The following is a 24,435-nucleotide window of genomic DNA, read 5'->3' as shown; positions in this document are numbered from 1 at the left end:
GGCATGGGCTGGCCAGCTCATTAGCAGGGCCAGGACAGAACTCCTTAGCGGGTAGTCAGCAGGCCGGGAGGCCCTCGTTAGCAGCCCCTGCTTAGCAGGCCAAGAGGACCTCGTTAGCAGGCCCTCCACTATGACCCTTTGCTCAGGGCCCTCTCCCCTTACCTGCTGCTGGCTCCAGACACTGAGGTGCATCTGAGAGCAAAGTGGCTAGAGTCCAGGCATGGAGGGCAGGGCCAATCAGGCTGCAGCTGCTGGCTACACCCTGATTGGCCCTATTCCAATTTGGACAGCCAGACACATTCCATCCCCCGGGCTGTTTCACAAATATATAGAGGAATCATGGATAAGGATTTTCCAGACTAAAACAAGGACACTGCACAAAACAAAAAAAGAAGTGTTGGCAATATAGCATGTTTCGAATTTGCAGTAGAACTAACACTAGGAGGGAGGTGTGTATTCATATATGTGGGGGGGGCACTAAAGATGTGGTCTGGCAACCAAGGCAGGGGCAGCCTGAAAATGTTTAGGAACTACTGTTCTAGGGGATCTCCAGGTCCCGTATGACTTTGCACTTGATTTTGTTTGTTTGTTTTTTGGAGGGGGGGGGGGGCTCAAGCAAATGCAGACCTCTTCTCTTGAAGGCCCAGCCAGCATATTGATTTATGAAACTACTTTTTAAGCAGTTCTTGTGTGGCTAGTTCTTTCTCAGCGTGCTTAATTCAGGTAGGTATGACAGTTTCCTAGAAAGATGAAGTGTTCTTTGACAGTGTGTCAGCTAAAAGTTTATTTAGAGAGAGATGAAATACCAGAAGAACCTGCCATGATTCATTCCCTCTCCATCTTTCACAGGACATCTAGAGAATGCCAGCACGGACCTTCTGAAGTTAGACCATGAAGAGGAGCCACAGTTAACAGAGCCATATCTTTCCAAACAAAAGAAACTCATGGTGAGACCACTGAAGCAGCAACAGGGGTTTTGTTATGGCAGGGGAGGGGACAAGAACATAATACAAAATACATTGGGGTCCCATTTCTATAGAGGATGGGCGTTGTTTATATTTTCAGCTCCAGGCTGATTGATACCCCACCCCTCCCAGCATGCTGGCTGCCAACAATTCATAAAAAAATAAATAATAGAGTCAAGTTTAAATATATTATTAAAACTTTAAAATATTTTAAACAATCATCCATGCTTCTTGGCCAACTGGTTTATTTAGGAGTGTTCAAATCTCAGGGGGGGGATATCCATGTAGAGGGATCCTAGACTATGTTTAGTCGGAGTCTCTGGAGTATAATCCCATAGAGCAGGGGTAGTCAACCTGTGGTCCTCCAGATGTTCATGGACTACAATTCCCATGAGCCCCTGCCAGCGTTTGCTGGCAGGGGCTCATGGGAATTGTAGTCCATGAACATCTGGAGGACCACAGGTTGACTATCCCTGCCATAGAGCTCACCCTCCAACACATGCGTTTTCTCCTGGTGAGCTGATCTCTGTAGCCTGTTGTAATTCTGGACGATCTCTTCCACCTGGAGGCTGGCAACCATAAGGCAAGTGACAGATATTCAGCTGAAGCCAGTTGCTGTTGAGCTGAGACCAGCAGTTTTTCAAAGTACAGATCATATCCACCAGTTACCCCTGCCAGTCCTGTCCATTGCCTTCATAGCTATATGCAGTGCCGATTCCTGCTATTTTGGCTGCCAAATGGTACCCTGAAGATCACTCTCCTTCTTGTCTTTAAAACTCCCCAGATCCAAATAATATTCCTCAGAGTAAGTTTACCGTAGGACATCTGTTCTTGTTGTCTTATAGTACCATCCCAACCATGTTTTCCACGGAGCAAGCCCCACTTAGTAGACCTGAGTAGGATTCTGATAGACCCATTATACAAGGGGGGAATAAAGCACATTCGGAGTGGAATGGCAGTGACTAAAATCACGGATAACGCACAGTGCCGGCTGCAACCAGCCGCAGCTTCAGTGCATGCCGCCAAAAAAGCCGTGTTAGCAAAACGCGGAAGATAGCGCAGCTTCCGGGGCGCAACCAGAAGCGCCGCCCGGATCGCCGCATGCATAATCGGTTACTCTGGGTTTTGCTGCTGTTGCTTCCCGTCCCGTGCATAACCGGTGTGCGTCGCATCTTCCCCCTCCGCGTTTTCCATGTGACCCGAAATCACCGGTTCAGCGGCTGTGCATAATGGGCCCATACTGAGTGGGATCCAATTAGGTTCTCTCTGTTACCTTGTTCCAGCCACATTAAGCTGTTGTAGCAAAAACTGACAAGAGTCCTGTGGCACCCTGAAAGTAAGCATATTTGTATTCTATTATAAGCTTCCATGATTTGCAGCCCACTTTTCCTATATCTGGTCCATAAGAATTTATGCTGTGCTATAGTTTGAAGAGCCTCTTGTGGCGCAGGGTGGTAAGGCAGCCGACATGCTGTCTGAAGCTCTGACCATGAGGCTGGGAGTTCGATCCCAGCAGCCGGCTCAAGGTTGACTCAGCCTTCCATCCAAGGGGCTCAAGATCCACACTTGTTTTATTACCTAGAACTCTTGTTTAAATTCTGTGTAACCCAATTCCCATTTGATACAGTTCCTTGTGGGATTTTGACAGGTGCAGCTTTGCTTCTTGACCTTGAACTGTTTATAACTATACCTACCAAAATCCCCTATTCTACAGGGGTATTGAAGCATTGGTTAACCTATTATCACTTATGTGTAATTCATTTATATTTCTTCTTAATTGCAGTTTCCATGACAAAAGTCATAAACAGTGAGACATCACACTCGAGAAGGGGGGGGAAGCCTAAGATTTGCTACCAGAATTACATGATTTTACTATAGCCATCAAAGGTTTAACCACACACAAAGTTACTTGTTCATAGAATCATAGAGTTGGGAATATAAGAGTTTAGGTCACAGATAAACCAATTAAATAACAAAAGAGTAAGGATACATCCTTTTTTTCACTCCTTTGTTCAATGCAATAGCTCTAGTCAGTTCACCAGATGGACCATATCCTACTTGAGCTGCTGGCTGATCATATAATTGTTAAATCAAAAATAAGAGACACTTATCAATAGATTATTTCTTCAGTTTATCCCATAATCTCTCCCTAGGCACTAAGTCAAAGGCAGCATTAAGATCCATGGTGGCCCCAGCCAATATGCCATCCTTTGAGCTAGATATTTATCTACAATAAAGGCATGGCAGTGGTCAACTGTTTAAATACCTCTGCAGAATCTTGCTTGTGCTCATCCCAGAATAATTTTATCCTCTACGCATAATAATATTTTCCAATTACTTACAAAGCAGAGAAGTCTATAACTTGCCCCCCACTGACAATAAATTTATTGGACAATTACACGGATCTATCGGATCTCCTTCTTTATAAACTGGGACTATTGTTACACACATCATCACGAGGTAGGCATGATACCTGACTCATTAATCTCATTAAAAATAGGTGTCAAAATCTTGGCCCACTAGTTGGCATTGACTTTAAATAACTCCGGAGGCACCAAATTAGGAGGTGGTGCCTTACCTGATTTCATTTGATATTTCATTTCTGGTCCTGCAACTGGAGGCCATTTCTTTATTTCTAGGGAAAACAATGATTCCATTGATTTTACTACTACCAGCAGATGATGTGACAAATGAGTAATGATTTACTGCTATCAGCAGATGATGTGACAAATAGGGCCATAACATTTTCCTCCCATCTGGCAGAAATGTGACAAGAAAGTGGGGATCTAGAATTTAACTCATTTGCAATCGTGTCCCAAATGGTTTTACCACCTTCTAGCATAGAGGCCATTCATCAGAGGCCATACTGTGATTCCTCTTCAGATTGTTTTCATTCGTATTTATTGAGTGGACATGGAATGATTCTGCAGGAATTTCTCTGGTCAATCTCATTCCAAGACAAAATAAATGTCCTCTTTTAATTTTCCACCTGATAAACTGATGCTAGAATAGAATTTCAGTGTGTCCACAAGTGTCCTGTGGTAAAAGATAGAACCATAATCAGCATGTAGATTTGCCAGAGGCTCTCTTGGAGAGCCAAGAATCCAGTTCTCCCAAAAGGCCTTGCTACCATGCCCTGTTGCTATATATGCCGGTTCTCCTACGTTATTGGTTGTGGACTGGCAAGTGGCCAAACAGTACCACTTAAGGAGCAAGAATTCCATCCTCTGATAAGACACAAAGTTTTGTCATCTATTCACCGTATCTTACAGTTTCCAAATGCCTGGGTGAAAAAAAAATTCCCAGATGCTTTAATAGAGGTTTGACTTTATTTTACGTGCTTCATTTATAGCCCACCCTTTTCTCTGAAATGCTAGGCAGATGACAAGATATCAAAGTCAATGCAAGCCAAGCAGCAAAGAAATCCAAAAAACAATGAAGTAAGACTCAGATTACAGAATTGGAAAACAGAGACTAAGGCCGTAACGTAGAAAGTGGGTTACAAAGGCAGGAGACCATACAACTGAAGGAAGGTGATGTATTCAACAAACACTGTAGTAGACTACAATCCTGTTCCCTTATAAAAATTGCTTGCGAATGGGATTTTACCTAAGAGGCAATCTTTTCACTAAAGTATCTAAAATAATGTGCAGATCCCGATGAGTTTTTAATTTATCCTTCCTTTTTTAACAAAATAAAAGACTTCTCATTCTAATAGTGTGAACGTTGATTTGTAAAGAGAATCCTTCTAGGAATATACTGTCTTCTTGCATGATTAGCTTGGGGTGAAGCTTCCATTATTTTTAATTTAGGCCAAAATCCTGGAACATGACAATGTGAACTACTTGAAGAAAATCCTGGGGGAGCTGGGAATGGTGCTAGATCAGATTGAGGCTGAGCTGGAGAAGAGGAAAATCGAATACCAAGGTATGTACAATCTGGCATGGAGTGTAATCCTAAGGAAAGTGATACCCTTCCAAGGGCATTGAAGTCATTTGGCTTAGAAATACAGTTGCCTGCTCTGGCTTGGGAAATAGCTGGATTTTCTTTTCTTTTCTTTCTTTTTTTTTGGGGGGGGGGGGGGAGACCTCAGCAGGGTATAGTGTTGGATATTGAGATCACCTTCCAAAGCCACCATTTTCTCAGTGGGAGCTGACCTTGGTCTTCTGGAGATCAATTGTAATAGCAAGATCAGACCGAGGCTGGCAGGATTATTGCTTAAGATTGTACTGCAGATCCACTAAAATAAATTGTTGAGGAGAATGCTCAGGCCCAGGGATGTGGCTAGCGAATGAAGGTACTGGAAAAGATTTTTTGCAAGCGTAGTTTGATAGATGGGAATATGGAGTATGGATGATAATGCTGAAAGGGAACTACTGGCCTGATTTCTGGGCCTTTCCTCCATCACCATCAGTGGCTTTTGGGGGTAAGGGAGTGGGCAGTTCTGGATGTGGCTGCTGGACATCTGTGGCGCAGGTGGTTTGGTGGTCATTCAGCCCATTTGGGTTTCATGTTCTTGCTTTATAACTTAACTTCCTTGGAAAGAGCATGCGCCATCTTGCCTGTGTGTGGCAATGGGACATGGCATAATTGATTTGTGCACATAAGAGGTGCGTTGGGTCCCAGTCCATGGCCATTGCATGCCGAGCTTTTGATGAAACACCTTACCTTGGCATCAGACCAATATGGATGCGGGTTGAACACCACCCTTTCCCAAATCCTGTCCCCTGTCTCTACTCCCTCCTCTACTGGGAGGCACAGCTGGTACATACTCTTCCCTCAGTCCTTTTAAAGGGTCTTACTATGCTTGGGAGTGGCCTTCCTCTACTCAGAAGCCCCACAAGGGTGTAGCTAAGCCCACAAGCCTTTTGTTCCCCTTTCCTGTTACAAGGAACCATCAAACAGCTGATAGTCAGGCGCCCAGCCACTGAATGGTGCTGAGCAGCAGGCCAGCATCCAGACTTTGAAGATCTTTAGAGTGTTCATCCTCAGCCCTTCTGGTCCTGGTGGATGCTGAGCTTAGCACTGCAAAATGTTCAAAAGGAAGGGAGGTCATCATTGTTGCTCCCCCAACAGTGTAATTCGGAATACCTATAACATTGATATACGCCGCTGTTCTTTTATTTGGCTAAGGTCGCGCATGGAATTTAGTAAAGAGTCACACTTCTAATATCTTATGTTAGAAGTGTGTTACCTGCAGTATCACACTAATCTTTACCACCACCCTGTAAGGGAGATGTTTTAAAGGAGATGTTCTGAGGCTGATAGAAATGGCTTAAGGCCATTTCTTGAGTCTATGGCTAAAAATGAGATTGGAACCTATGACCTCCTACCACAAATAAGTCTTAATGCTGCTGTGCTATACCAGCTCAGAATCCAGCTTTCTCCCTTTGCCCCTGAGCCATCAGTTGTTGGCCAACAAGGTAAACTGTGGTGTCAAAGCATCAGCCGTGGATGTGACAATCAGATCCACTTTACGGTAGCATTCGTCCTTTGATGTCATAGAGGACTGCCCATTCGTAGGGTCAGACTGCTGACTTGCTCTCAGAAGTCCACCGTAATCCAAAAGGAGATCTGCTAAAGCAGTGGTCCCCAACCCCCGGTCCGGAAACCAGTACCAGTTCGTGGATCAGTTGGTATCGGGCCGCAGCTCCTCCTCATCCCCCCCCCCAGCTGCTGCCTCGGGGGCTGGCCTGCCACTCTGCCGCCGGCTCACCTTTGGCGCTGTACAGCGGCCGCCTTGGCTGGGGCTTCCCCTCAGTGTGGCACTGGGCAGCTGCTGCTGGCAGCGCCCCCCATTTGGCAGCAGGAAGTCAGGGGCGCCAGTGGGAAAGCAAGTGGAGCAGGGGCTCAGACAGCGGCGACATCCCTCGGCAAAAGACTACCTCCCCCTATAAAAAGGTTGGGGACCACTGTGCTAAAGGATCAGGAAAGGAAATGCTAATGGAAAGGACAGAGAAAAAGGCAAAAGCCAGGATGTGCTGTCTCAGCAGGAGGGAAGCTCTTGACAGATCTAGAAAGTTATTCCAAAACAAGATTGGAAAATGTGTCTGAAAACCCCCGCAATAATTCTCCTTCAGAAGCCTGGAATCTTAGTGAACTTAGAAACATGCATTATCTAGAGGGAGAGTTAGCTGGCTCACATAGCAGGGAACCCTAGAGACGTCTCTTCCCAACAAAGACAGCAGAGTATTAAAGGTTAGCCTTTCCTCTGCTTAAACATAACGCTTCTAATAAGGGTACCTGTTAATGATTTTGAAGGATGGCCTGTACTGGGCATTTTCAAAGGGCTTTGAACAGCATCAGGGGTCCTGTAACTCAGTGGTCCCCAACCTTTTTATCACCAGGGACTGGTCAACACTTGACAGTTTTACTGAGGTCCAGGGGGGGGGTCTTTTGCCGAGGGATGTTGCCGCCACCTGAGCCCCTGCTCCGCTTGCTTTCCTGCAGTGCCCCTGACTTCGTGCCACCCACTGGGGGCACTGCCAGCAGCAGCTGCGCAGTGCCACACTGAGGGGGAGCCCCAGCCATGGTGGCTGCTGGAGAGCACCAAAGGTGAGCCAGCGGCAGAGTGTTAGGGCAACCCCCAAGGCAGATGAGGAGGAGCCGCAGCCCGGTACCGACTGATCTACAAACCGGTACTGGTCCCCGGACCGGGGGTTGGGGACCACTGCTGTACCTCAAGCCACTAACGTTTTCTTCTCGACAATGTGCTTGGAAATTCCTTAGCTGGTATGGGTGAGCTACTTGCAAAAGTACCAAGGTGATAGACTTCACAGTAAAAGGCAACCTGCAATTAGGAGTGCAAATGCTGTTAAGAGTCATGATTGCAAAGGCTATTTTTGGTTACCTCTTTTTTGCAAGGGCATGCATAACTTTGCAAGGAAACCTACGGTAATGAAACACAGCACAGGATAATAGCTGAGTTACAATATTATAATCTCCAACTCTCACTAGTTAAAATTGAGTTACAGGAACACAGTTTATCTCAGCTGCAGCTAAAACAATTCTAGATTGTTAGGGTTTCAGAAACACGCTTAATGTTAGGTGATGAAATCTCAGAAGCTAAAGGGAGTTTATAATCTAGTCCCTGTAAATTAGAATTGCAGATTTCTAGTGGAAGGATTGGAACATCAAGACCCTGTGTAGCTATTTCCACCAAGAGAAGCAGAATAAATCATGCAAGACTGCAACAATGGTAGAATTAATGATACAAAGTAAGGAATTATGTGCTTGCTTATTTTGCAGTGCTAAATCTGACATCTGCATCAATGAGTAGTACTGACAGAAGTCACCCACAATGCATAATGAAAACATACAGCTTTCAAGACAGATAAGAACATAAGAAGGGCTCTGCTGGATCAGACCAGTGGTCCTTCTAGGTTAGCATCCTGTCTCTCACCATGGCCAATCAGTTCATCTGGAGGGCCAACAACAGGGCATAGAAGCCCCTAATGCTGCCTCTTGCCTGTGCGATTCAGAGGCTTAGTGCCTGTGAACGTGGGCAGTTCCCCTCAGTCACTCTGGCTAGGAGCCATTGATAGATTTATCCTCCATGAGATGGGACTCTGATCCCCATTTACAGATGGGTAAACGGTAATGACTGGGGAAGGCACTGGCAAACCACCCCGTATTGAGTCTGCCATGAAAACGCTAGAGGGCGTCACCCCAAGGGTCAGACATGACCCGGTGCTTGCACAGGGGATACCTTTACCTTTACCTTTTTATGCCTATGGCCATTATTAAATCCTCTGGCTGCAAATTCCACCTTTTAATCACTTTCTGTGTAGAACAGTGCTTCCTTTTGTCCCTCCTGAATCCACTACCCATCACCTTCATTGGATGCCCTAGTATTTTGGGAGAGGGAAGAGGGAGAAAAAAGTTCTCTTTGTCATCTCTCTTCATCCTGTGCATAATTTTATAAACCTCTAATAAAGTGTGGCATTTCCCTTTGATCAACTTTATTTGAGCCCCCCTTCTCCCTTGCCCTTCAGGCAATAATGTTTAGTTGCCACCAGATGATACAGAACTTAGCAAAGTGGTTGATTTCACTGTCTTCAGAGCCTGTTGCTTTATTCCATTCTGCCAGGACCAACAGGGAAAAGGTACTGTATCAGAGACGAAGCCTTGCCAGGTCCTTTTGCTTCTCGTGTTGTGTAAAACAATGGTCAGATCAGGCACTAGAAAATAGTGAAATAATGACTTTAGTTATAGTCTAAAATTTACTCTCCCCATTCATCTGAGATTCAAAGGCTGGCCAATTTCCAGCTCCTTGTTCCAACTTGGATGGGAATGAACCAGAGATTCAGCAGCACCGGGTTGACCCATGCATGTCCCTCCATAGGTGAGAGCAGGGGCGGATGTGCTGTGACCCTGCACTTCCATAGTATCTCTCCTCCTCCTTTTCCCTCTTTAAGGACACTCCGAGTAACACCTCTTTCCACTGTGGGGAGTCCCTCTGCTCCCAGTCTGGCTGCTCCTGCCATAATTTTACTCTGCCAGGGCCTCATGAATCTTTAAGCTGTCTCTTGTTCTGTGGGCCCTGCAAATCCTTAAACCACTCCTGAGCGAAAGCCCCGGTCAAGTGACAACCATAGTCCTATGATTCAGTATATAGCAGTGGAAGATCTAATCAAGCTTGCCGAGCAAAATATTGATCTCGCATCTCCACAGGAACTGTACTGTGCCTTTTGACACTGTCGGTGTTGTGTGTTTTGTTCTTTAGGACAGAAGTGCGAACTCTGGCTTTGTGGATGTGTTTTCACCTTGGCTGATATCTTGCTGGGAGCCACCCTGCACCGCCTCAAGTTTCTAGGACTCTCTAAGAAATACTGGGAAGATGGCAGCAGGCCCAACTTACAGAACTTCTTTGAAAGGATACAAAAACGCTTTGCCTTCAGGAAAGTTTTGGGAGACATACACACCACCCTTCTCTCGGCCGTGGTACCCAATGCATTCAGGCTGGTCAAACGGAAACCCCCATCCTTTTTCGGAGCCTCCTTCCTCATGGGATCTCTAGGGGGGATGGGGTATTTTGCTTATTGGTATCTAAAGAAAAAATACATCTAATGCTGGCCATTCTGGTGTTTAGTTCGGTGTCTTCTGTGCTGTGTTGAAACCATGATGAATCCTCAGTAAATGTAATGAAAAATTTGAAACCAATATGAATAACTATACTGTTAATGTAACATTCCATAGTCTAGAAGTAGAAACTTGTACTGCAAGGAAGTGAGTCAACAAAAACAGTGCGTCAACTTGTTTTTTTTTAGGGGAAAAGAGCCTTTTGATTTAGATTTAACTGTTATAAAAAAAATTGTAAACGGTAGCCGTGTCTAAGGCTTACACAAGCACCGTAGAACAAAACTGCCCTTGAGCACAGTAAAGTGGCATCAGAAGATGTGATAAGCCCCAACAAAACAGTTCAAAAGGGGGTCTCTTCTGTACCCTTACTCCCCCCTCCCCCCCACTGTCTATTGGCGATATAGCACATATTTTCCCACGAGTGCAGGGACTTTTTCTCTCCTCTGAACTGTGGTAATGTAATGTGATGACCAGGGTCCTTTTACAGAAAGAGAATGTGATCAATTAACCACAGTAGTTGATAAAGTTCTGGCTTCCGGTGGAAATGAAATCTCTCTCTCTCTCTCTCTCTCTCTCTCTCTCTCTCTCTCTCTCTCTCTCTCTCTCTCTCTATCTATCTATCTATCTATCTATCTCTCTCTTTCATTCTTTCCATTCAATCAAGTATTTTTATTGACCTGCGCTTAGAATGTATCCACTTTCTACTATTTTTTTAATTTTTTGTATCTACAGCTAACAGCTAGTGGTCTTTCTGATTGTAATCTTGATTTCAAAAGATGAAATTCTGTCTTACCGAGGTGTTTGCCTCCAGCTTCTTTCATGAATTTTGCCAAGCATCGTTCACCAACGGAGCCTTTTCAGGACTCTTAACAACATGACTGTTTTCATTAAGTTTGAAGCCATTTCCAGAGGAGTTCTGTTATTTGGACTTTTGTGTTTTCTCTTCCTTTCGGAGCTTTTCTTGGTTACTGTCTCGCTGTGTATTTTCTTAGAAACACTTTGCACAGAAAAAAAAAATCACGTTTTTCACTTTCTTGTGCCTTTTGCATGTCGGAAAGAATAATAAGCATCACTGCTACTCACGCTTAAAAAGAAAAACAGCTCTGAGATCCTAAATAAACATATGGGAGGAGTAACTGCTTTACATTTCTAAATGTGTGCTGCATCAGTTGACTCATTTCCAAAAGTGTGCAGGTTTGTGTGTGTGTGTGTGTGTGTGCACACGCAGAGGTATGAGAGTACTTCTGCCATTTTTCACTTTCACGTGTTCAGGGATTGGTTTAGACCAGGGGTAGTCAAACTGCGGCCCTCCAGATGTCTATGGACTACAATTCCCAGAAGCCCCTGCCAGCGAATGCTGGCAGGGGCTTCTGGGAATTGTAGTCCATGGACATCTGGAGGGCCGCAGTTTGACTACCCCTGGTTTAGACCCAAGACTAAATCTCAAACCCATGGTTAAGACCTGGAATATGTATATGCCTCTGAATATGTACAGAATGCCTTTCTCTTACCAATATTAATCATAACAAACTGCCAGCTAGATTTAAATGAGTAGCCATGTTGGCCTGAAGTAGCACAATAAAATCAGAGTCCAGTGGTCTTAAAGGTGCTACTGGGCTCTGATTTTATTGGGCCAGCTAGATTTCTAAGCTTAGAGGAGGGGCTTTCTAGGGAGGTTGCCAACCTCTACCTAAAACCTGGAGATGTCCCAGATTTAGAATCAATCTCCAAACAACATCTGTTCTCCCAGAGAAAATGGCTGCTTTGGAATATGGAACCTGTGGCACTATCCCCTGCCAATCATCAGCTGAATGTCCAGGATAGCCTGATCTTGTCAGATCTCAGAAAGCTAAACAGAGTTGGCCCCCTGGTTAGTTTTTGCATGGGAGACCTCCAAGGAAGACAAGCATTGCTATGCAGAGGCAGGCAGTGGCAGGCAATGCCTGTGAACATCTCTTGCCTTGAAAACCCTACAGGGTCACCAGAAGTTGGCTGTAATTTGACATCAAGTGCCATCCTGTCCATCAAGAGCCATTATTAGTGATGGCTAAATGGGGCTTCCATGTTCACTGGGAGAGCTTCTTGGCATGCCAGTTGCTGATGGGGGTGGTGATCGCTGTACCGCTGTTATGGGCCTTTCAGGACAACCGGTTGGCTGCTGTGAGGTACCAGATGCTGGACTAGATAAGCCAGTAGTCTTGTTGCAGTGTACATAGTTCTTCCTTTCCACCATTTTATTGTCACAACAATCTTTTAAGGAAGGTTAAAGGTAAAAGTACCCCCTGTGCAAGCACCGGGTCATGTCTGACCCTTGGGGTGACGCCCTCTAGGGTTTTCATGGCAGACTCAATACGGGATGGGTTGCCAGTGCCTTAAGGAAGGTTAGTCAGAGAGAATATGACTGGCCCAAGTGAGCTTGATGCTGAGTTGCGCTTTGATGGGTGTCCTCAGAAACACTCAGTAGTCTCTACACTGTACTGCAGAAATTGTGAAGGTTAGACTGAGTCTAAAGGTATTCCAAAGACAAAGCAAGGTACCCAACTCAGCCGTCCTGGAAGAAGATGACTAACCCAAGGCCAACTAATGCCCTAACTATGCTGCACCATATGCTGCACCATATCCCCATTCAAACCATTCTTTGGATTTAGGTTTTGTCACAATGTTTATCATTCCAATTTTCTTCTTACATTTATAGCTATGCATTGCACAGGATCAGAAGCTAGATTACAATTATTATCTTTGAATTAAAGGAAAGTGCACACCATTTCGCTAATGGTTGCATGGTGTGCGAGCATAAAATGGAAGTCAAAAGGGGGGAATGGAGGGAGGGATGTCATGTAGTCATTAACAAATGTTGCACCGTGCACGAACAGTGAGATATGAAGGGAGATGTGATAAAGATATAAATTTTGTAAAAGTTCCATTTAACAGGACTTGGGACGTATGTTTACAACAGGATTTGGACTTGAATGTCATTGTCTGCTACAGTCTGCTCTGTATGTACAAAAATCGATTTACCTAGACTAGCCTTTTCCAACCTTTTTACCACGGAGAAATTCCTGACATATTCTTCAGGCTTCGAGGGCCCCTGGAAGTGGTCAGCAGGCCACACCATCCTGCCATACCCTTAAAGTCACATCACTACAAGTGACATCACCCAGACACTCCCACAGGATCATATCAATCAACAATGGTTGGGATTGTCATGTAAGTAGGCATAAGCACAGAGGGCTTCAACATAAGAGTCATTGGAGTGTAGTGGTTAGAGCAGTTTCCCAACCATGATGCCGAGGAAGACTCCTCAGTGACATCACAGCATGTTATTTTTTCCAAAATGGTGGCTAAGGAGAGCCCTCCCACCCTGTGAAAGGTTTTTTAATTTTTAATGATGGGCCTGGAGGGGGGTGGGAAGGGGAGGGACCCTGGCCATTTAAACTTTTGCTGCCCAAGGCTCCTCTCACTTCCAGGGAGTGAAGCCTGAAAAATATTTCAGCAGTGCCTCCATGGTCAAAAGGTTGAAAAAGACTGGATTAGAGTGTTAAGACAGGATCTGGGAGACAGCTTCGAATCCCCACTGTACCATGGGAGCTTGCTGGGTGCCCTTAGTCCAGTCATACCTCTTGGCATAACTCACCTCACAGAGCTGTTGAAGGGATACAATGAAGGAGAACACTGAAAGCTAATTGAGTCCCCATTGGGGTAAGAGGCAGGGTACATTTGAAGGAAAACATGGATATCTTGAGATGTGCTATCAAAACCCTCCTGTTTTCAGAGCTCTCTTAGAGGGAGACAGAAACAAATGTTACAAATCCTGCATTCTGCAGGGGGTTGGACTAGATGACCCTGGAGGTCTCCTCCAACTCGATGATTCTACATATGCAAATCTATTTGCCAACTGCAGCTTCAGAAAGGAGGGGGGGGGACAAAAGCTGTGCAAGTGTGTGTGATTGAGAAGAGTACTGTAATTTACTATGCCGAATAGGGAGCTACAGATTTTTGGCAGAGTGTATGTCTATGCTCAGGTATGCAGGGCCAGCTCATAGCACTTTGCTGCCCTGAACCTTTGTGCCATTCTGGCTGAGTTAAAGGCAAGCCCTAGAAACAGTGCTTCTTCAACTTAACCTGGATGGTGCCAACAACTGCACAAATGTGGAGATCATTGTATTCTTGCCAAACGATAGCTGCCCTGACAAACTATAATCCCCCCAGGACAGTAATAAAAATTCCAAAGGGATTGCAAATACAAGCAATCACCAAAACATAATTAAAGAATTACAGTACAAAGGCACAAAGGTATCATCCAGTTTACATGGCTCCCAGACAAAAGTCACTTTTGCCATTTAAACAGTATTTAGGAGGATGTACTTTTATTAAATGGACTCCGGGGAATGGTGGAGGACAGGAGGGCCTGGAGGATCGTTCTCCATGGGGTTGCGATTGGTCGGACACGACTTCTCACCTAACAACAACAACTTTTATTAATATTGTTATCTCAACCTGTTCCTGGAATTGAGACAACCTCTATTTTCCTGATTTCACATTTCATTTCTTGGTGCGTCATCGACTCCCAAAATCTTATTACTATATTACGATAATGTACAAAATACTATACTGTTTGGAAAGTTGTCAAAAAATACTAGTTCCGTCAATGTGTGGGGATACCCTCCCCCCCCCTCTCCCCAAGCACTTGTTTGACATGTCATAGGAGGCTGCCTTCTCCATCGGGTTGTTTAGAACTGAACCAGGCAGTCTCTAAAGGGAAGTACCTCTGTCTACTCCAGTGGGCAGTCGTTCTGCAGGGCACTTCCAAGATCTTTTTAAAAACAGTGAGTTGCATCTAGGACCAAGTTGCATCTTGCATACCAAGATTATCCTTTTTAGTGGGAATCCAAATGAACTTCATATGCATGAGGTTGGAAGGGCCTTTTTTGACTGTCCACCTCCAGATCCAAACCACCCATAGCACTCAGTTCCATGCTATGTATTACTCATCAGAAAGAAAACCCATTGAATCACATAGGATTTGCTCCCCAGTAACTGGTTTTAGGACTGCAGGCTTAGGAGAGACACACTACCTTGGAGTCAAGTATAGAAAGCAATTCCCAAGAGAAGCAAATTCATTTGGCTTATCTCACAATCCCCCCAGTATGTCACAAAAAAAGGACCTGGCTCTCGAGACACATGAAAGCAACAAAGTCTTGCAGTAAGTGTGCTTTAATAGTAAAAGGCAGTGTTATTCCATTCGATATTGTCATGATCACAGTTGCCTTCTTTGATAATATTCCTTATAATGTTGGCAACAAATGCTCTTTTACAAAATCCCCTTTCAGTTCCAGCACTGAGCCTTGTTGAGAAGGAAGCAAGTCTGGTGTCTGTGTTCTTAAAACAGAATTTGTATTTCTAGGGTATAAATACTGTACAGACTGTTTACTATATAAAGTAACAACACCCTGGGCAGAAAATTCACTGCCCTTGAATTTCAAAAACTGCCCTGAGCCTCATGTTATGATTCAAATGCAATCAAAAGGCACAGGGGGGAGAAAATGCTAACATGGCCCAGTTATTAAACTGAGCATGGAACCTCTGTGTATCAAACTGTTCACCCATTGGATGAACAGCCCCAAACAGCCCTTCCTGTTGAAGAGGAAGCATCTAGTACGAGACCACATCCAGTATTCCTTATACAATAAGTGCCTTCCTCATCATGCCTCCTGCAGGTGTGTCAAAAGACTTCCAGTTATCTCAGTCAGGACATAGGGTGAGATTTTGCTTTAAATCCTTACAATTTGGGGGCACAGCTGCTTGCAGGCAGCTACAAAAACGGCAATAGTTGGCAGGGGACTGTTTTATGGCCTCTGGGTGGCCACACAGCCTCAAGGGAAGTGTCAAATGGCTACCCCTTAAACCAGTTGCTTTCAAGCCTAGGATGTAATCCATGAACATTTGCCTGATGAAGCTGCCACTGCATTGCAGCCTGGCCTCACTGTTCTAGGATGCAGAAAAGGAGGCTACTTTCAATGTAACATTCCTCATAGATGTGGAAGGCTGCTGAACTGACCCTGTAGGCACAGAAGTATTACCCAAATGGGTTTATCCAGGCAACATTCCATGAGTTGGTAGTATTATTTCCAAACAGAGACAGAGGAAGATGCAATTTATCCAGGCATCCATGAGTCATCCTGAGCAACAGCAGACAGGTACTCAGTACTACACTGGAACTGTTCCCAAGTTGTCAGCCTTCAAAAAATGCTTACAAATTTGAAATCTGCATCCCCTACTAAAACCTGTGACCCTCTTCACTGGCAATAGTCGCTTAATTCAATCATCTTACATTTTACTTGCTGGGATGCAAGTCTCAGTGAAATCTGTGCGACTTCCCTCCAAGTAAACTTGTCAGGAGCAAATTGCAATTTACACTCATGATTGTTTGTAAAGATGTGTGCGATTGGTCCAGGCCCCCATGCTTTCTTTGCCTTTTCCTTTAACAAAAGCCAATTGTCAACATCTATCTTTAATCTTTAAACAGCCCGTGGCGCCACGGGCGCCACGGACTAAATAATTCGTTAAGCCCCCTAGAGGTGGGCTTTGTCCGTGATGAGGAAGGGTCCGGGTTGGACCCTTCCTCACGACAATCGGAGGGACCTCCGATTCCCAGGCTGAGCAACTGCGGCTCGCAGTTGCTCCCGGACTGACGCTGCGAGAGGCGCGAAGCGCCTCTCGCCGTGTTAGACCGCCGCCCGAGGGAACCCACAGCAGTCGCGCGAAGCGCGGCTGCTGGGGGTTCCCTCCCTGCCGGACTCACGCGCCTTTCAAAACCCCTTTTTATAAAGGGGCTTTGAAACTAGTATTAAAATATTGTTGTTACAGTTGCAGGAATATTTTGAACACTGCTAAACCGTGTAAAACTAATCAATGTTGTTATAACTGCTTTAGGGACCATGCAGGCCAGTGAGAACTGCACAAGAAGAGATGGCAATCCATGCCCAAGAATATGACTGGCAAAACTATCGCTGATTTTCACAGACCAGACATATGACAGGCTTTAAAAGCCGAATCATCTGCATGCAGCTTCATTCATTCTGCTGAGGGCCTACTGAAGGCAATATAAAAGTTGGGCGTAATGATACAAATGATGCAAGAATACCAGTTTTTTTATATTTACTCTAACTTTATGCATCTGCACTAAAGGACCTGCATTGCCCTGAAGATTGGATATTCTAAATGGAACGGAAGGCCTTTTGCTACACACAGCCTCTGACCCAGGGAAAACTTTGCAGACATCAAATAAAAACAGTTGGAACACAACTGTGAGTCAGGCTGTTGTCAATGGAGAAAGGCACTCCTTTTGAAAATAATAAAATATAACTGGAAAAAAAACTCTGCATGCCCGATTCTTCACTTGGAAGGAAATCCTACCAAAAGTCAAACGGAATGATTGGCAGAAATGGGTGTTCAAGACCAGGTCATGACCATCATACTCCTGGAAACAAAACACAGCATGGCAAATACAGTGCTGAACAATCAAGTCTGCAGGAGGACTGCAAGGCCCAATTTACAGTTCTTAAAAAACTGAACTTAATTTGTTTGTTCTTGGCAAAAACAAAAAAAAAAAAGGACAAAGCAAACCTCAAAAATTAAGCAACAAGCACAATAACTGCAATATACAGAGGACAAATGGGACCCACTTTTTATATACCATTGAAAGGTTTTCCGGTCTCCCAGGATCATCACATCATGAGTGCCCAATCTAAGCCACTCTGCAATATTTAACATATACACTTGAAATAGTAAAAATATATGTGCATAGCTTATGCTGAGGGAAGGGGTGTCAGTGCAATTCTTTTGAACCCACTCAAGGTTTATTAGCACTATAAAATGTAAATGAATAAAAGTTTACTACTAAGTGCCGGTTGGCGAGATACCACTAAACTAAAAGACATAATACTTCGGGCCAGTTCTCTTTTGCCACTTCTTTATCTACAAATGATCTGGAGCCACGAAAGGCCATGTAAACTGGGCAGCGTGCTGGTACAGCCATAGAGGGTTTGGGGGACAGGGTGGCTGGAAAAAGCACTTCCACAACTGTGATGATGTGAAGTGCCACTTTCTGCACCAATGTATAGTCCCAGTTTATGGGCAAATACATAACTAAGGACAACTTTAATCTGTTTTCATGCAAGGGAACAGTGCTGTGTCCACACTGCAGTTTTTACAATTTATGCTTCTCTTAAATTTGGCGCCTTTTCATAAGCCATAATTCCACAGAAATCTATGAGACCAAAAGTCCTCTGCAGGCATTAAATTCTGTTCCCAAACAATGGAATCCAGCCAGCTACATGTATTGGGAACATGATGTACCTGATGCATGATTGTCATCTCGTGCAAAATCAAAAAATTATTATACAATTAGAAAAAATATACAAACATTTTAAATAACAATATACATTCTTTACATAACAGTCTCAAGGACAATATACAATATGAATGATCAAAGGTAACTCCCGTGAATGGTCAAGGAAACTCCCAAAAGAACCCAGGAGCTCAGCCTGTTTCGCAATAGCTTCTGCCAGGAGCAAACAGCTGAATAAGGATTTTCTTTTAATATGAAGTTGGTTACAATTATGTAGCAGAAGAGGAGTAAGCAAACACCTCATTGGCTGTCACTGCCACAAACTAGTATTTCAGGATTTTTGAGGCTAAAGACACACAACATTTTGTCGTAGCCTATGTAGGATTCCCTTTGTCCTTTAATTTAGGCTGCATAGTAAAGCTTTCTAAACACTAGTTAGATCATTCCTATTGTATATTGTCTTTGAGACTTATGTAAAGAATGTATATTGTTATTTAAAATGTTTGTATACTTTTTCTAATTTGATAATAATTTTTGCATTTGAGATTTCTTTGTGGTGCATTTATTCATCTCTTTCTGAATTTTCCACAAGGTTCCCTGTTTTTTGTTTTTTTTTTTTTTTTGTTAATCTCATGCAAACTGTCAACATGGTAATTTCCCATGCAAGTATAGCTTCCATTCACAAAGATCAGAGCCTCATGAATGGTCGTACCTGCATATTGCACTGTTTAGGGATGTGCATGGAAAATTCACACCACCCAATTTACATGAGACAATGGTATGTTTTGAGTGCACCTCACTCTGAAATACACAGCTCACAGGCTCCCAGTTTGCATGAATATAATTGAATGTAACATCTGTACAGATGTAAATACAGACCTGTAATCTATTGAGATGTTCTGTGTTTCTTGTAATGTCAATCTACAATTTCTTTCCCGCAATCTACATTTAAAGTTGGAAGCTGGGGGTCCATTGGATGAAAGGATATGACATGAGCTCATCTCTGGATCCCTTAGAAAGCCATCCCCAGGGAAGTAACTTCTATCACACTGTGCTTATGGGAGTTGTGAAACTGCAGGCATTTGCTTTCAAGTAAATGCATTTAGGATTTAACAGTGCAGTCAGTTAAAGTATAAATAACCTACTTCAAGAAATTTGTGAAATATAAAATCCAAGTACTGAAGTATTCCTATTGATTTTTTTTTAAATTGAAGATGGCAGATTTGGGCTAACCCTCCAATAAACCTGCAGGAGGGTTAGTAACTTGCATGATAGAAGTCTGGAATAGAGATCCTACAAAATTGTGTTTTTACAGACTACACATTCATTAGGAATTTAAATGATCTCCAAAGCAACCAGCCAAGTTAGAAAACTGAAGCAAACAACATGATATAGAATAAATACTATACTTTCTTTTAAAAATATTAGTGTTGTAAAAACAAGTGCAAAGCTCTCAAAGCTACAGATCTAAGATGTCATTTGAAGTGGTTTCATTTCTGGGCCAAAGGCTAGCTATAAGAGACTTCCCATTAAGAACAAAATGACTTTCTTTTTGCTGTCAAATAATAGAAGAAAAAGAGTCGGTTTTTATATGGCACTTTTCTCTAGCAGAAGGAGTCTCAAAGCAGCTTACAATTGCTTTCCCCTTTCCTCTCCCCACAACAGATACTCTGTGAGGCAGGTGAGACTGAAAGAGACCTGATATTACTGCTTGGTCAGAACAGCTTTATCAGTGCTGTGATAAATCTAAGGTCACACAGCTAGCGGCATGTGGGGGAGGAGCAGGGAATCAAACCAAGCTCACCAAATTAGAAGCCCCACTCTTAACACTACACCAAGCTGGCTAGTTAGGATACATAATCAAAAGATGAAACAGAGCTAGTTAGGATACCTAATCAACAGATGAAAATAAAACCAACACCCTGTTTTCAACAAGGCAGCTTTGATTGCCAACACAAGGCATGTTGTAACAGCTAAGCCATGCTGCATTGCCACAGGGACAATCATCAAGTTACTTCAGAGACTCCCACCAACTGGAGAAATCAGCAACACAATCCTAAAAAGAGTTGCAGCATTCTAAGTCCACCAACTCCAATGCAAATAGAAGGTTGTAACTCTGTTCAGAATTGCACTGAAAATCTAGCACCATGGTTGAATCACGCAAGGCATTTTGGACAAAGAAAACATTTGGAAATTAATTTTACAGCTGTTTGATCTCAGACTGAAGTGAGACTGAGAACACTTAACCTGAAGTCTCAGGTTTGGGGCACAAAATGGACACAAAACAATGTTGCAGACTTCTGTTCTATGAATCCATAAATAGTATTAACTACCACTGACTCCGCTAATGGCCATCCATTACCAAAATGCAAAATCTCATTTTAGTAACAAACTCCATCCTTGGCTCCAAGATACCTTGGTGTGGCTGTCAGAGAGCCCGAAACATTAGAGCATCTATGGCAGACTTTCTCAACCAGGGTTTTGTAAAACCCTGGGTTTCTTAATAGCCATGTAAGGTTTTTTCTGAATGGGAGGGATTTAAACTGATTTTTTAATATTTAATATTTGTGTTTATTAACCATTTATTGGGTGACATGCCCATATGTTGACCAGGCCTGGTCATGTTGACTAGGCCTCCCCTTCCAAAATGGCCAGTGATTGGCATGGAGGGTGTGGGGAAGGGAGCGGCCTCATTGAGCATGTGCACAGCTATGCTTCCCAACCATATTCTGTACCATCACGTCTGAGGGTTCTCAAAGCCTGAAGAATGTTTCAGGGGTTTCTCAATGGTAAAAAGGTTGAGAAAGGCTGATTTTTGGCAAGGACTAAGGAGGCGCTCAGCTAAGAGGGAAGAGGGGTCACCTCCCTCTATTCCTTTCCTTACTGTAGCCCCCTTCATGCTATATGGCCATTTGTCCCCATAAGAATTCCAATCCCTACATAGCCTTTTGGGGAGTCAAAATGGGTTGCTGTAAGAAGGGGAAGACGGGGAACAAGCTGCTTCCATCAGTGGAAAGAATCCTATTCAAGGAGTCCCCCTTGGCCATTACCTTCACCTGAACAGCTACATTACAGAAGCAATTTCTATGTATGTTTGGCTTATAAAAGTAGACAGAGAGCCTTTAGCTGACCTTAGTAACTTTCCTCCAAAACATCCTTTTGGAACTCCACAGCCAAAGCAATCCTTAGTGTTTCTATTGAATTAGTTACTTGAAAAGCTTAACTAGCTGCCTTGTAACTAGGATTCCAACAGCAGCACCTTCTCTATCTGGAAGCAGACCACGACCTCTAACAAGGATACAAAATATTTGGTCTTTTGCTCCTTCCTTTAAATACACTTTGCATTAAAAACTTTGTACCAAATAATTAATAATAATCCTTAAACCAAAATCTGACTCACAAGAAACCATTTTTATAGGCGACGTTTGGGCTTTTGAGAGCTCAAACTAACACTTTGGGGAGGAAGTCCAGGAGAAAAAGGAGTCAGGTACCAGACCCTGTATGTTCCATACCAGGCCAAGAGGCCCACCAAGGTGCCAAAAAGCTTTTGGGAGAAGTTATGGAAATATACAGCAGTGGTCACAAACATGAACAACCAGATCACAGTCAAACAACTCAAAGCCAAGAACAGACAATTGAGCACCATGTGCAGCCGGGGGCTCCTGGAGGTATTCAAGTTGTGCATCACAGCCATCTCTTCCACAATCATTAGGGTGCAGTATGAGAGGAGGAAGGAGTGCCCCGAGATGTCAAAACCATGCCAGAAGCCACCAGCCTGATGACACTGCAGTTTGCTGGGATGCTGCCGGTGTAGTACATCAAGGGTTGGGGACTTATAGCAGCTTCCTGTGAGATCCTCAATGTGCAGAAACACTCTAGTGCATGTATACCAGACCGCCGTGCCAACCAGCAGAGTGGCAAGACGTCGCAACACTGCCAGTGCATTCCGGGTGATGTAGTAGTTAGTGATACCGATGAAAGGCAGCAGCAGCCATAACGTCCAGCCCCAGGCAAGTTTGACAAAATAGCTGCCAGAGAGAAATCAAACAGAAATATACTAAGTTCCATTGTAAGCAGGAAAGCCAGTCACAGATAGCAGATATTATTTTATAGTACCATTCACATCCATTTATGTAGACATGTCCAGAGCTTTCGGATGAACCTTGTGCCAGACTCTGTACTTATACACTCTGATTAGAGGCATTACTTAATCTTATCTAAAGCAGAATCTGGTACAAATGTAAGCACCAGTGCATTGCTTAACAGCAGTGAGTACAAAGTTACAACTTGGTGAGCTGAAAACTGCCCAGAATATCTGACCAAGTGAATTTCAAAGGTCTGTAAATATGAGATTAGTTGAAAGGAGCTGGAGGAGGATTAAATTCAGAGGGTAAACTTCTGGGTAGATTAAGAACAGTTTTTTAAAATAATACAGTAGATCATAACAGGGTAGTGCTCTGAAGATAGCATCAATATTTGTTTAAAGTGGATTTTTCATTCAATGCATGTGTGAGATCCATCATTTAGGGAATGGCCAATCCCACGTTACAGCTAGAAAAGACACATACAGCAACCTTGGAGGAGGTACTCCAGTATGAGAAAATTCATATATATCTGAAGAATCTCTCTCTGTCATGTACATATATGTGAGACACAGAGAGCAAGCCTTATTTTCTGGGACAGAAAAAAGACACAACATAAATACAGCCACTAATTTTTTCAATAAGACACTAATTCCTGCCACTTCTTCAAGAGATTACTAGTTTGGGCTTGATTTTTGACAGTTTGGACCGAAGAGGCTATTGCACCTGACCTACGCGCTTTGAAATGATGAGAAACATATTTTCACAAGATGTTAAGGGACAGATCCTTCTTCCCCCATTTGCAGGACAACCCTCACCCCCATTTGCAGGACAACCACTCCAGCCTGTCAAAAGTCCTCCTCACCCCCGAACTGCTCCCCCGCCCACCTTCTGTGCCCCTTCCTCAAAGTCAGCCCTCCCAGCCTCCCCCCCCCAAAGACCCTCCCCTCAGGGCCCCCTCGGTCCCTCACATGTTGAGCAGGTTGCGCTTGTTGCTCAGGTAGGATTCGGGCAGCGGCGCCCAATCCTTCACCAGGGAGCCGCCCAGCACGAGCCCCAGCAGTCCCCAAGGCACGGCTCTCCGCACCGAGCTTCGCACCAGGCAGGTACGGGCGGACCGGGCCCAGCGATCGACGCGATCCATCCTCGGAGGCTGCGACAGCGCCCGGCGGCGGCGGACAAGCCAGTGACCGCGAGCGGCCGAACCCCCGGCCTCCGTATTGCGTCACTCGACCCCGCCTCCTCCCCGGCATACTCGTTAGCGCGACAAGCCGCCCCCCAAGGCGCATGCGCTTTAGCAGGAGCCGTTACCGTTGGCTGAGTCACTTGCGCCGTCTTCTCGGTGCGCATGCGCAGAGCGTTGAGAAGTACCGGCTTTGGCCCTGAGGGGATAGGCGGCGGCTGTCTAGAGCAGGGGTAGTTAAACCGCAGCCCTCCAGATGTCCATGGACTACAATTCCCAGAAGCCCCTGCCAGCGAATTGTGGTCCATGGACATCTGGAGGGCCGCAGTTTGACTACCCCTGCTCTAGACCCTGGAAGGCGGCCCGTGTCTCCTTCAGGAGGTCGAGGGTCGGATTCGGGAAGGGACGCCCCGTTGAGACTCTGGCAGGGGACGTTGTGGTCCTGTTGTGGTCGGCGGTGGTCGGGACGCAGCTTCTTAGCAAGAGGCTCCCAACGCCGCCTTCAAAGCGGGAGCGACGCGAAATGCTGCTTTCGGTGGGGTCGCTGGGTATTTGAACCAGCTACTTGACTGACTTGGTTATGGGTTGACATTATTTATAGCCCACCTTTTTCATCCGGGCCCAAGGCGGACTACAATAAGGCTGGGACGCTCAGTAACAGTAGCAGCAGGTTTTGAGTTGTAGAACCGACCAGGAGTTTAAAACCAGCCCTGAAACAGAGTAAAGATTGAACACGACACATTAAATGATGCAAAGTTGTGTAGTAGATCCTTC

The 24,435-nt window shown here is 44.4% G+C and overlaps 2 protein-coding genes and 2 long non-coding RNA genes across 6 annotated transcripts in view; 2 read left to right on the top strand and 2 right to left on the bottom strand.

Moving 5' to 3' along the window:
- The window catches only part of GDAP1L1 (ganglioside induced differentiation associated protein 1 like 1), a 47,325-nt gene extending 36,143 nt beyond the window's left edge, over positions 1 to 11,182 (top strand). Inside the window, exons 4-7 of one of the 3 annotated variants that reach the window (XM_077335506.1) lie at positions 850 to 947; positions 4,343 to 4,405; positions 4,778 to 4,892; positions 9,691 to 11,182. In XM_077335506.1, the coding sequence (XP_077191621.1) occupies positions 850 to 947; positions 4,343 to 4,405; positions 4,778 to 4,892; positions 9,691 to 10,034 (620 nt within the window). In that variant the 3' untranslated portion in view covers positions 10,035 to 11,182. Of the gene's footprint in view, positions 1 to 849; positions 948 to 4,342; positions 4,445 to 4,777; positions 4,893 to 9,690 lie in introns of all 3 variants that reach the window. The other 2 variants (XM_077335505.1, XM_077335507.1) reach the window with 2 other exon arrangements.
- On the bottom strand, positions 7,769 to 13,197 carry LOC143836338 (uncharacterized). The gene is made up of 3 exons (XR_013230575.1): positions 13,065 to 13,197; positions 10,840 to 11,043; positions 7,769 to 9,145 (listed from the first exon to the last, which is right to left on the bottom strand). It is a non-coding gene; the product is annotated as an uncharacterized LOC143836338 (long non-coding RNA).
- Positions 13,198 to 13,263: 66 nt separating this feature from the next.
- LOC143836337 (uncharacterized) lies at positions 13,264 to 17,597 on the top strand. The gene is made up of 2 exons (XR_013230574.1): positions 13,264 to 13,416; positions 16,980 to 17,597. It is a non-coding gene; the product is annotated as an uncharacterized LOC143836337 (long non-coding RNA).
- Positions 17,598 to 17,752: 155 nt separating this feature from the next.
- On the bottom strand, positions 17,753 to 23,723 carry FITM2 (fat storage inducing transmembrane protein 2). Its single transcript, XM_077335524.1, has 2 exons — positions 23,450 to 23,723; positions 17,753 to 22,424 (listed from the first exon to the last, which is right to left on the bottom strand). Exons 1-2 carry the CDS (start codon positions 23,620 to 23,622, stop codon positions 21,809 to 21,811), a joined length of 789 nt encoding a protein of 262 aa, XP_077191639.1. The 5' UTR covers positions 23,623 to 23,723; the 3' UTR covers positions 17,753 to 21,808.
- Between the last annotated feature and the right edge of the window lie 712 nt (positions 23,724 to 24,435).

This window comes from Paroedura picta, chromosome 4 (assembly GCF_049243985.1).
Source record: "Paroedura picta isolate Pp20150507F chromosome 4, Ppicta_v3.0, whole genome shotgun sequence".
NCBI classification, from domain to species: domain Eukaryota; kingdom Metazoa; phylum Chordata; class Lepidosauria; order Squamata; family Gekkonidae; genus Paroedura; species Paroedura picta.
This window is presented reverse-complemented; position numbering and strand designations above follow the sequence as displayed.